General features: G+C 55.6%; 1 protein-coding gene across 2 annotated transcripts; it reads right to left on the reverse strand.

Annotated features, from left to right (window-relative positions):
* Positions 1–4,480: 4,480 nt before the first annotated feature.
* Positions 4,481–6,854, reverse strand: SP9 (Sp9 transcription factor). Of its 2 annotated transcripts, none has more exons than XM_062615856.1 (2): positions 6,712–6,854; positions 4,481–5,970 (listed from the first exon to the last, which is right to left on the reverse strand). In XM_062615856.1, exons 1-2 carry the CDS (start codon positions 6,730–6,732, stop codon positions 4,612–4,614), a joined length of 1,380 nt encoding a protein of 459 aa, XP_062471840.1. In that variant the 5' UTR covers positions 6,733–6,854; the 3' UTR covers positions 4,481–4,611. The 2 variants fall into 2 exon arrangements, with proteins under 2 accessions (XP_062471840.1, XP_062471841.1); XM_062615857.1 differs by lacking the exon at positions 6,712–6,854 and adding an exon at positions 6,161–6,472.
* Positions 6,855–12,242: the final 5,388 nt, after the last annotated feature.

Consider the following 12,242-nt stretch of genomic DNA (forward strand, 5'->3'; position numbering starts at 1 on the left):
TGAGGGGACAGGGCCAGATAGGTTGAGCGGCCCTCGCGGTTTCAGCCGGGGGGCGGGCGGCCGCGGGCATCCGTCCTAGGGCCAGGGGTGCCCGAGCCGCCCTTCAGCTCTACTGCCCCGCGGAACCGATCGTTTCCAATTAGCGTTGAGCCGCGAGTCATTACTGTTCCGCCGGTAAATAAACAGGTGATTCCAGATCGGGTTCCTGCGTGGATCGTTACAATAAATATCCCTGAAGGAAGCTCTTTATTTATGTTGTCATTGATTAATTCTCACTACCTCATTTGATTTCGATTTAGAGCGATTTGATTCTAATTTAATTAGCATGTAATTTGGATGTACATAATTACTGTAATTATGACATTCAGGTAAGGCAGCTTTAGGCTGAAAGGCAATTTCAAATTTTCTAGCAACCTACTTTGTACTAAGGAACGGACAAGGACTCCGCGCCCTGCCACCCAAGTAGCAATTACCGCATCTCGGGAACAGGCGCTGCCGCAGGTCTGTGTTAAAACAGCGCCAAGAAGGCGAGGCACCGCCGCCGGGTCACCGCCGGGCGCGAAGCCCCGGCACCCCAGGGTGGGCCGCGGCCGCGGGGCCGCGCGGTGGACGGGGAGCAGTGACCCCTCTCCCCGCGGCGGGGCGCTGCCTCTCATCGCGCTGCGCCCGCCCGAGGACGACCCCGGAGGAGCTGCCGAGCAGAGCCCAACGCGCTGCCTCCCCTCAGGTGGGTCCGTGCCGCCGCGGGCCCCCCCGCCGTCCCCCACAGGACTTCATGCGGTGATGTCCTTGCTTTCCCCCCTCCCGTTCACGGGGGTCCGGCTCCGGCACTCCCCTCTCTCCACCCGCCGAGGTCCCCCCCGGCGTTCCCGCCGCCGGTTCTCCCTGTGGCCCGGCTCGGCCCAGGGCCCGGCCGCGCCCCCGAGCCCAGCGCCCGGAGCTCGGGGCGGCACGGGCCGCTAGGTGGCGCCCAGCAGCCGCCGTGCGGCCTGCGCTGGGGCACGGCCGGGAGCGATCGCGACTCGCGGGTTGCAGGGTGGGGGGGTCTTGTCGTTTCTAATGTGTTAAGAATGTTATTCCTTGAGGAGAATTTGTAGCGAAATTATTCTCACTTAAAATAAACACTTAGCGCACCAATTACCCGAAGGGGCGGGCTTCCCGTTGGATTCCCTTCATCTGCGTGTCGGAGGGGTGGGAGAGGGCCCCGGCGAGCAGATAATGGCTGCGAATAAATTACAGCTCCCGCAGATAAAGTTTCCATGTGAGCTGAAAGACGCAATTAAGAAACTGTCCGGGCACGAGATCGGGTGTTTATATATTATCTCATTAGAACAAAACCATTAATGTTACCTTTTAAGTGTAAAACGAGCCGTCGGGGCTGAGAGTCGCGGCGGGGGGCAGGGGACACGCTTCCTGCGAACAGGGACTTGCTGGTCGGACAGCGTTTGCTAAGTGACTTCCCCGGGCGTTTTCTCTTTTCCCGTCGGTTGGTGTTGCCGTCGCTGGCCGGGTTTTAGCTGCGTTTTGAGGGGCTAGAGTGGAAGGGGTGAAGCTGCTGCCCGCGAGGTGTGGGAGCGGGACGCTGTAGCTGGGGCGAGATGTGAGTGGAATCCGCCCTGGCTCGCCTTTGCTCAGCGAGCGGGGCAGAGGTGTGGGGAGCCTGGCTCTGCCCTCTACTTCTCTCCTAGCCGGCGCCCGGGAGGGCATACCTCTCGTTCCCGGTGTTCCTCTGCTCTCGGGTTGGCGTCTCCCCGTTGCTGAACTATGGATTCAAAGAGTGAAATTAGATTTTCTCCCCGATTCTCACACCGCCTGTTCTTTAGTTTTTCTTTGTGTAGAAGTTCCCCAGACCATATAATTATCGCCAACATGTACGAAAGAATGGTGTCATTTATTTTTAAAAAGGTGACATGCTTTCTATTTTCCTGGTTAAACGAACCGGCTCTGCGGCCCAGAGCTGCTCCCTTCTTCGTTTCTGGGGAGTCTGTAAGTGATGGACGTTTTCTGACCCGAAGGGGCAAAGGCAATGCAAAGAGGTCCTTGATCATTGAGCTGAGAATTGTAACCCCGGCCTGGCAGAAACTGGACCTGGATGGTGTCCTTTGATGTGTTTTATTATAAATCGAAAACAAAGCTGACTTCTGCCCCGCACCCCGCGCGGTGCATTCCTCCGCAACCCCGGCAGCGCCCGACGGGGAGGGAAGGGGAGGGCGGGAGCGCAGCCATGCCCCGACGGTGGTTTACGTGCCCCAGCACGTCTCTTCACCCGCTCCCCTCCCCGCACCCTGCAGCCGGCGGGACCTTGCCGGGGTGCTTTAGGCCGGAAGAATTCCGGCGCGGCTCTATCTCGGGGAGGGTACTGCTGGCAGCGAGGTGCCTCTCCCGGGAGGCTACCCGCGGAACGGCCCGCGGGATCCTGCTCCCCGTCCCGCCGCCCCGGGCAGAGGCGGCGCCGGCCCTGCCTGGCCGCTTTTGTGAGGCGGAGGTGGGACGCGGTTATTAGTATTCACGGCAGATGTATTTTTCTTTAACGCAACGTCTTTATTGCAGTTGGTGGCCGACAGCAGAATCCGTTTCCCGATGTTATTTGCATTCCCGGTTTTATGGAGGAGTAAAATATTTATGTTCCTCCAATCTGTACCGCGCAGATGAAATTAACTTTCTGTTTCCTTCCCCTCTCTTTATATATATATTTTTTAATAACACAATTATCTCATTTAACAATTTGCCTTTAAAAAAATACTGTGGCTGTTAGGTTGGTGGTCAGGAGACAAAGGGAGTGAAAATAATTTTCATTTCAATAATTGCCTTCTGGTCAATTTAACTGTGCCTTATTTTGAAAGAGCCTGTCTAAATGAGATTCCTGTCCCAAATGTGTTCCCAGGCCTTAGCCCAGCCTTTAATTATTCCCGAGGTTTTTTTCTTCAGAATAAGACGCTGCACTGAGTAATCACAAAGAAGTCAGAGAGCATCCTTGAACCTTTTCAATAGCAGAGCCACTGATATTCAAATAACATGCAAGGACCATTTGACTGCATGGGGACATAAGCATTTCCAATTCACTATTTGCATAGATCAACTGTCTTTGAAAAGGAAAGGAGCAGTTGTCTTCCATAACATTAAAAAGCCTAGTTATCAAATCAAGTGCTTAGTTTGGGGCTTTTAAAACGTTTACATTTTATCTCAGGTTGCCCTTTACCGTTTGACATGCAAATTTGGTGCAGTTAATTTGGACAATTAAAAGGATCTTCAAGGGAGCTTTGTCACCGAGAATATTCGGAGTTTTCCCCGTGGACCAGCTGAGATAAAGTTGGCCAGAACAAATGATGTCTAGGAGATTAATTAGATATTTGATAAGACATGAATCCCTAATAAGGGAATACAAGGCACAGGGGGCTGCTGTGTGCTCTAAGTCAAAATTAATAACATTTAACAAGATTTTCATTTAGGCATGAAATGTCTTTTCCGGAGTATTGACTCTGGCGATTTATTCCCCCGAGACCACCTCCCAGCCCCGACAGCCTTGTGGCGTTGAAGGCTTTTTCTAAATTAAATAAATAGCTCCCCGGCACAGTTCGGGTTTTGGGGCCGGTTTCTGCTAAAGGCGCTGAGGGCTCGGCCTGGGTCCGGCTGGCAGAGAGCGGTGTACTTCAAATTCGTTTAAAAACCCACAAACCAACCAAACCCCAACATAAAACGAAAACTGGGGCGGTTTGAAAAGAGACACGGAGCGGGCTGGCTCGGCGGCCAGCTCCGTCCACTCCTAGCTCTCTGCACCCGCCGGTTGTTAATCCCGGTCACTAGAAGGGGGACAGGGAGGGAGTTGTGCAAAGGAGTCCCCCCTAAAAACCAGACCCCGGCGAGGGCTAGGCAGGAGGAGGGGGCACAAAGAACAACAAAACCCATGAGTCTATGGTTCAGAGTCCTTTAATAATACCAAAATGAAAATATGTCAAGATTTTTTTTTGCCATACAGATAAACGCATTTAAATTTCTTTAAGAGACCTTAACTTACGTGTGTTTGAGTGAAATGTTAACTCAACATTTTAAATATCTTTTACATATATACTGACTTCCACAAAGTGCATCAGAAATTTAAAATAATAATTAGAAAAAAAAAAAAAAAGGAACCAAAACCCCCAAAACCTCCCTGAATTTCAGGAATTCACCAATAATCAAGAAAAAAAAAAAGGAAACCCCTCCCCAACCCCTTTCAGATCAACATTTACAAGAAAAATAAGCGAACACGATCTTTTTTTTTTCTTCTTTTTTTTTAACCCTATTTATACAGATGTTTATGCGATACAGAGGAGCCGTCTCGGATTTGCAGTTTGATTTCTCACCTTAAGCCTCTCTCAGGATGCTTTCCTTCCAACAGAAGGAGAAAAGGAGAACGGAAGAAAGTGTCACTTGGAACCTATTGGCCAGGCGGGACGGGGGAGAAGGGCCGCCCCTCTCCGGCCCCGCCGTCCGCTCCGCTCCGCTGCGGCCCTAGGCACCGTCCGCGGCGAGGGGCGGCTCGCGTCCCTCCGGCCGGCGCGGGGCAGAGTCCGGGCGGCTCCCCAGGGGCTCCCGAACAGGGACCGGGGCCAGGGCCAGGTGGCGCTGCCCCTAGGAGTCGCCGGGCCCCGCGGTAGGTTCCTTGCCCGGTCCGCGGGCGGCGGCGCCCACCCCGTCGTGCAGGATGAGGTCGGGGGACTCGGAGCGTGGCGTCTCCAGGTTGCTGGCGTCCGTGTCGCTGTCGCTGCCCTTTTTGCCACCGCCGCCCCCGTTGTGCGTTTTGATGTGCTTGCTGAGGTGGTCGCTGCGCATGAAGCGCTTGTTGCAGACGGGGCAGGCAAAGCGCTTCTCGCCCGTGTGAGTCCGCAGGTGCCGCTGCAGCTCGTCGGAGCGGGTGAAGCGCTTCCCGCAGAAGAGCCAGTTGCAGACGAAGGGCCGCTCGCCCGTGTGCCAGCGCAGGTGCGCCTTCAGGTGCGAGGTCTTGCCGTAGACCTTCCCGCAGCCGGGGATGTGGCAGCTGTGCAGCCCCTTCCGCCGCAGGCTGGCCCCGGCTGGCCCCAGCCGCTCGGCCTCCTGGCAGTTGGGGCAGTCGCAGGTTGCGCGGCCCGAGTAGCGGCGGGCGGAGCGGGCAGAGCCGCCCCCGGCGGCGGCAGCGGCGGCGCCCGAGATCATGGCGCTGGCCGCCGCCACTGCCGCGCTGGAGTCCGTGTAGGAGGGCAGTACGGGCTTGAAGCCCTCCTGTGTGAGCAGATGCTGGCTGGTGGAGAGTAGGTGCGAGGCGGCCGTGGAGCCCAGGCCGGTGGAGCTGAAGGCGGAGTGGGTGAGGGAGCTGAAGTCGGGGTTGTAGGTGCCCAGCTGGGAGTGCAGCGAGGCCTGGGGGGCGCCCGAGTGCAGCGAGCTCTGCAGCCCCCCCGCCGGGTTCTGCACCTCCAGCCAGGAGCCCGGGTTGGTGTGCACGTCCCACCAGGAGGAGGCCGCCCCGTTGGCCACCTCGCCCGCCGACAGCGTGGAATGGAAGCCCGACTTGTACCAGGACTCGTAGGGGTGCGCCATGCCCACCCGCGGGTAGAGGCTCTCGGCTGCCGAGCTGTGCACTTTGGAGATGAAGGCCGACTGCCCGCCGGGCTCCTGCGGAGACACGCCCGCCGCCGCCGCCGCCGAGTTGGAGAAGAGGCCGCCGTAATCGCTGCTGAAGGCCGACGAGGTGGGCGAGGTGGAGGCTAGGCAGAACGCGCTGTTGGCGGTGCCCGAGCCACTGGCCAGTCCGCTGGAGCCTCTGCTCGTGGCCACCGTGAAGCCCGAGAGGCTGGAGCCCAGGTTGCAGCTGGATGTGGAGCGTTTCCAGGGGTGGAAGCCCCCTTTGGCGAAGGCGCTGGACTCGGGGAGGGTAGTTAGGGGGCTCGTGTTGCCGATCTTGTTGCAGGTGGCGGCCAGCATGGCCAGGGGAGTCGTTCCAAATCTCGGCTCCTCCTGCGGGAGAGACAAAGCCGGCCCGTCAGCCTCACCCCTGCCGCCACGCCGGGCTCCCACACGGACGCGGGCAGAACCCCACCACGACGAGGGACACCGCGGAAAAGTTTTGGAGGCAGGCTCCGGCCCTGCCCCGCTCGCCACAACTCGTTTTCCGTCGGGGACCCGTTTCGGGGCCCGAGGGGTTTACATCGGAAGCGAATCCCGACGGGGACGGGCCACACGCGTGTCAAGAAAGGACGGCTGGGGACAGGCGCCCCGCGCAGCACCGGGCTGCTGCAGCCCACCCCCGATAAACCGAAAACCCCTTGGGAGCAGGATGCGGCGTCTCCTTGGGGGCCTGTACAGGAGCGGTGGAAAGCCGAGACGGCAGGAAAGCGGGCAAGGCGCAGAGCCCTGCGACCGGCGCCGATCGCGAAACCTAGCTAGTGGGGAAAATTTTTGGACGTTTAGCGTGCGGCTTCGGGTCAAAAAAAAAAAAAAAAAAAGGAAAAAAAAGAAGAAGAAGAAAATAACAAACGAAAGGAGGGCCGTTTTCTCTCCGGCCAAGCGAGTTTTCAGACCCAACGACTCGATGGGAGACCCGCAGCGAAATCCCCCGAGGCGGGCGGGATCACCGCTCGCTCGCGGGCCAGCACGCTTTGCCCGAGGGGCAGCCGCTGCGCGGCGGCGGCAGCAACAGTTTTGTTTGGTTTTTGGTAGGCTGGCTGTTCCGGAGGGCAGCGCGCGGAGCCGACTTACCCCGAGGATAGACGTAGCCATAGCACGTCGCTGGGCCGGGCAGAGGGGCGCGGGGCGGAGGGGGACGGCGCTCGGTGTGCGCCCCGCGCTGCCCGGCGGCGCTGAGGACACTCCAGCTCGGCGGGGCTAAACTCTGCCTAAGTGCGGGCAGCGCCCGCTTTGAAGTACCGCTGGCGGCGGCGCTCGCCCAATGAGGGCGCGGGCGGAGCGGCCCGGAGCGGCCCGACAGCCAATCAGGCTGCGGCGGAGGTGCCGGCGCCGGGGCTCGGGGCGCGTGCCAGTCAGCGCGCGGGGAGGTAAACCCCCTCCACCCCCCCATTCCCCCCCCCCCCCCCCCCCCCACCACTCTCCGCTCCGGACTGCGGCGATCGCGGCCGCAATTAACTACAAACGGCGGGTTGTGACTCCCGACGGCCCGAGCCGCCGGAGCGAGGCCGCGAGGACCGGCACCGCACCCCGCACCGGGGCGAGGGGAGCCGCAGAGGGCAGCAGTCGAGAGCAGGGGGTCGGGCGCAGGGCCGGGGTCGCGCCTGGCGCCGCCGCCTGTAACGTGTGCGGCGGGAGGTGCGAGATCCCCCGCTGCGCCGCAGCCACCTGCCGTGCCCCCATCTGCCGAGCCCTACCTGCAGCGCTGCTGCTCAACAGGCCCTTTGCAGGCCGTCACTGGGCGGCTGACCGCGCTGGGTACAAGCAGCCTAATGGCATTCTATGAAAGCGGGTTAATTTTTTGGTTTTGCTTTGCTAAATACTAGACGTGATTCCGGGCACAACGTATTCCCGAGTTTCTTCGCTAGAGGAACCGAGGAGGGGGTTTTAGTCATATAATGCACCAGAAAAAAATCCGAAAGCATCCCCTTGCCCTCGTACCTGGGCGGTAGGGGGAACAAGGGGCATATGACATTCTGTCGTTTAAGAGACGATTTTATTTTACAGCGTAGTCCCCAGCAAAATACTTTGGAAGTGGAATTGGCAGCCTGCAGCAGGTTTTCAAGCCCCACATACCCCCGTGGAACAGGGCTGCGCACGGCAGAAGGCAGGCTCCCTCCGGGCAGTGCCGCGGAACAAGCCTCCCTAGCACTGGCCTCTGCTCTGTGCACACTCCCCACTCCCAGTGAGCGACACGCTTTACCTGCGCTCTGCATGTGCGACATGTCAGTCCAAACCTCGGCTCCATCTCTTGCGAGCTAGTCCCTTTGATTCGCAATTAGTGGAGGCTTCTTAAGTAATTGGCTAGAACTTGCCCGTACTATGTCGGCGGAAGATCAATAGGCGTGCAACTTTTTTCATCGTTGCGATCGTCCCTGCGAGGCTGGGAGTAGGAGTTCTTCCCTGCGCTGCTGCCGTCCCCTGTGCAGCTGGGTGCAGCTCTGAACCAAGCAATACGAATACGTTCAAGCAACGCTCTGCGTTAGAGTCAATATTTCCTTCTCCTCGCCTCAGCCATCCAGTGTAAAACCTCCTAGCAGATGCAAAATAGGCATCGCTGAGGAGCAAGATGGAGAAGCCGTGAATTTGAGGGGATTTCTCTTTTCTTTACTTGTTTTGATGTTGTTTTGTTGGGGTTTTGGTTGGCTTGTTTGTTTTTTGTTGTTTTGTTTTTTTTTTTTTTTTTCCTGTGCTTAAACAAGGCAGGCATTGCGTTTTGTTGTACATTGTGTTATGCGACCTGCAGGACGCCTTCCACGCTAGGAAAGGATGTCCCTGGAGATTAGCTTTTATTTAAACGTCTAAAGCTATTTTCAAAGGGCGCTCGCCTTTTTGTCGCCGCGTATTAAGCAGAGTCGGGGCAGTAGGAGGAAACGCTGTTCTGAGCTTAATTCTTTCCACATTGACTCGCAGCCAGCCAGGGGTCCGGGCAGTGCATGGCGAGCCCTTCCTCCAGGAGGGAGCTCTGCCTGGCGCGGATGGCGAGCGGCGGCTTTAGCCCGGGGGGGCTGGAGCACTCGACGGGAGGAGGCGATTTAAGGCGGTGGCGGGGGGAGCGACATAAACCCCGCGAGAGAGGCGAGGAGTCCGACAGGGGCACCCGGGAGCAATCGCCCAACAGGTGACTCCTCTCTTCCTTCCCTCCTTCCTTCCCTCCTTCCTCTCTCTGGTGAGAACCCCGCTCCTTCCCAGGAGCCTGCCGAGGTGGTCGTCAAGTGGTAGCGAGGCGCTTCTGGCCAGCCCCGTAGCGCCGAGGGGGAGAGTCTTTCCCCTCTCCTCGGGGAAAGTCATCAATAAAATAAGGCTGGGAGGCAGAGACCGAGAGCGTGACGTCCGGAAATGCTGCCTCCACATCAGCGAGTAAAGGCATCCGCTGCCGGCCCGCCGTCCCTCCCCGGTGTAGCCGGGTCTCTGTTGTGCCTGCGGCGGGCGGCTCTGCCTCACGGCCGGCCATCCCTGCGCCCCTTCCCAACCGGGAAAGGAGCTGAAATCCGCGAGAGCGAGGCAGGCGGCGGGGAAAGGCTGTGCGGATGGCGGCGAGGAGGGGAAGGCTTGCTAAAATCTTTAGGGGGTCAAGTATTTTCTGACATTTCTTTTTTTTCCATACTCCAAAAAATCGAGTTTTTAAACAAAGATCAATGTGTTATGCTAAAGTGTTGAGCTGACTGTTAAAACATTTGGGGGGATAATGACAATGTAACAAAGGCCTGGTTTGGAGTGAATCATCACCCTTTTAAAAGTTAAAGCAATTTTCAGGAGAATAGCTTTCAGCAAACGCTTTACATTATTCAAAACGGCCAAATAATGCTCTATTATAGCGCCTGAATGCTGCCAGTCAGCCCGTAAGTGCAATTTGTGCAAAGGCTCGGTGCCTTATCTCCACTTCTTTATAAAGAGGTGAATATAAAACAATTTCTTCCAAACCCAGACAGAGAGCACGAAAATTGCTTCCCTTTCTGCAATCAGGGCAATTTAACTGGAGTGCAATTAGCACTATTAAATGTCGATTCTGCATAAACAAATCTGACTAAGAAGCGAAAGTGGGGTGAGAACCTCATATAAACTGAAACTGATTTTTGAAAATTATGTATCCGGGTCCTTTACAATTGATCCGTGACGTTTTCATCTCGGAATATATTTACATCAGAAATACACTACGGTTAAATCAACATAAATCTATTTAAAAAATAGTATAAACCCTCCGTGTGAATGCTAATAAAGAATAGCCTAATTAAATGCAACAGTTCACTTCCTTTGAACAATATTGTTTCCCATCTTCCCTTCACGCGTGTCTTTTGATCTGCGCGACTACTGAAGTTGCTGTCTTTAGGAGGTAAAGCTGGGAAACAATTCCTTCATTAAAGCTGATTGGGAGGCTCTGGGTTCATCCTCAAGAGCGTCAGATGGAATGGCTCTGCTGTTCAAACGCAGCTCGGGGACAGAGCTGCCAAGTATTTCCCAACTAAATCGATTTACCAGCAGTTAAACGTGAGGTTGCTGTACAATTCCCCCTGAACCCTAGGAGGGGCACGGAGTTTTACACATGGATGTTACGGGTGGGAGAGGGGCAAACCCTTCCAAGTTGAAGAGAAGCAGCCTCTGCTGCTGCCAAGCAGAAGGGAGGTGGGCAGGAAACAGGCGAAGTGCTCATCGCCGAGGGGAAGAATCGCGTCCTACCAGCTTTTATTTTTTAATGTTTTTTATTTTTTTTTAAGCAACACGACTTCCGTGCTGAAGAGTCCCCTCTCCTCCCCCCTCTCAATTACACTTTGCATTTACGTGATCTAGAATCCCCCACTGATTATCAGAGAAACGCAGAGGGGGACCTAGTGATAAATTAATAACTTCAGTTAAGGAAAAGCATCCCCACTATGCCGCCCAAGACTAGCTATTAAAAGGGGGAAGGATAGCGTTAAAATACAGCCCCTGGTGCCTGTTGAGCCCGCTGAATTCTTGCCACTACAGAGTTCTTCATTTGTGGATAAAGATGAAGGGCAGCTTTTGATTAGAAGGAAATCTTTTATAGTTAATAAAAAGGGAATGAGCACTGGGATCAAATAGATCATGGGAATTAAATGAAAATTACGGCACTCTCCAGCAATCCCTGCTTGAGCTTTCAGATTTTGTTTGTGGCAGAGTGCAGGAGTCCCCTCTCCTCCTGCCCCCCGCACGGAGAGCCCCGAGGTGGAACATCAGATCGGGCTTGCAGCTCTTCCTCGGTCTTTAAGGTGACACTGCTCAGGAGCGACAGGGCCACCCATCCTACCGGCGCTTAAAAAAACCCCAGGGTAGTTCTAGAGACCCTCTCGTCTACGGAACTCAGCCAAAACAGTGTTTATGGAACTAATTGTCTTCCGCTAAATTTATTTGGACCATGTATTTTAAACCTCCCTTGTTCTGTTTATCTCAGCCAAAGAGACGTTAACAATCCCGCGGAAGACTAGTGTCAAAGGAAGGAAGGTGACTGCAGCCTGTGTGATGATTTTAATTACTACAATTATTGGAAGATTATTCAACAGCATCATGGATTTGTTTTCTGCCTTGGTAGGAAAGTCTGAGGAATATTTTGTGAGGAACGGTGTACGAGGATTTTATCTCTTGGTTCACGCGCTTCCCAGCGCTGTTAGGATGTATAGGTTGGGCATGACAAGCTCGGGTTTGCTACAGCAGGTGCCAGGCAGTGCCAGCGCTCATAAAGCTTTTGTAAAACGAAGGTGTTTCTAAATAGGACTTTAATTACGGAACGGCTGGACCCACATTTATAGAGCGTAAAACCACCTTCTCATACAAGTCTATTAAAGAAGCTCCGGTGACTTGGTGATGAGCTCTGGGCTTAGGCACGGGGGCAGCGGCCGCCACCGGCGGCAGTGCCACGGTCCCGGCTGCTGTGCCACTGTCCCGGCAGGTTTCATTGGCACTGTCACTGTCCCAGCCGGTCCCGGCGGCACTGTCACCACCGCAGGTCCCGGTCCGCCCCGGCGGCAGTGCCCTTGTTCCGGGGGGTCCCGGCGGCTGCCGACCCTCTCCCCCCGGGACCGGCCAGGGCCGAGGGGAGCGGCAGCACCCTTCAGGGAGGCGGGAGAGCGTCCTTACTGCACAAGAGTCCCGTCCCCACGTTCCTCCTGGTATCCCGCCTCTGATACCGGCCGAGCTCCTTATACCACATTTTTAGCCAGGCGTGACTCAGAATGTTGGCTGTGATTAAGCAAGCTGTCTATCTGCAGATAGAGACATGTGGGAGCGTAATAGGCAGGATGATTGACATTACAAAGTTGTCTTCCGTCCACGATGACCAATAAATCCTCCTGTAGGTTTCGCCCCTTAATGAATTGCTGGTTTGGAAGAGGAAAATAGGCTGGATATCCCCCACCCCCCTTCGTATGTTCCCGTCTCTTCCCTCCCCCTGTCCTGGGATTAGGGCGAGGAAAGACGGGGAACCGTTCATTGTGCTCCTTCTGTGTTCTGTAATTACTGGAGCTCAGGCTTAAGGTGAATTTCAGCTCAGATCATGAACCATTTCACGTTCAAATGCAAGCTTGCAATACTTTCCTAGTGGCAATTAGGAGCCTATTACAAGCCATTAGATTGATCAATGTACCTTAAAC

Source organism: Pezoporus occidentalis, unplaced genomic scaffold (genome assembly GCF_034315485.1).
Source record: "Pezoporus occidentalis ecotype Australia unplaced genomic scaffold, CSIRO_AGI_Poc_V1 ctg184, whole genome shotgun sequence".
NCBI classification, from domain to species: domain Eukaryota; kingdom Metazoa; phylum Chordata; class Aves; order Psittaciformes; family Psittacidae; genus Pezoporus; species Pezoporus occidentalis.

Coding starts and splice junctions, on each gene's coding strand:
- SP9 (XM_062615856.1), bottom strand. CDS start 6,732: ATGGCTACGTCTATCCTCGGG. Junction 5,971..6,711: donor TGGCTACGTCTATCCTCGGG/GTAAGTCGGCTC, acceptor TCTCTCCCGCAG/GAGGAGCCGAGATTTGGAAC.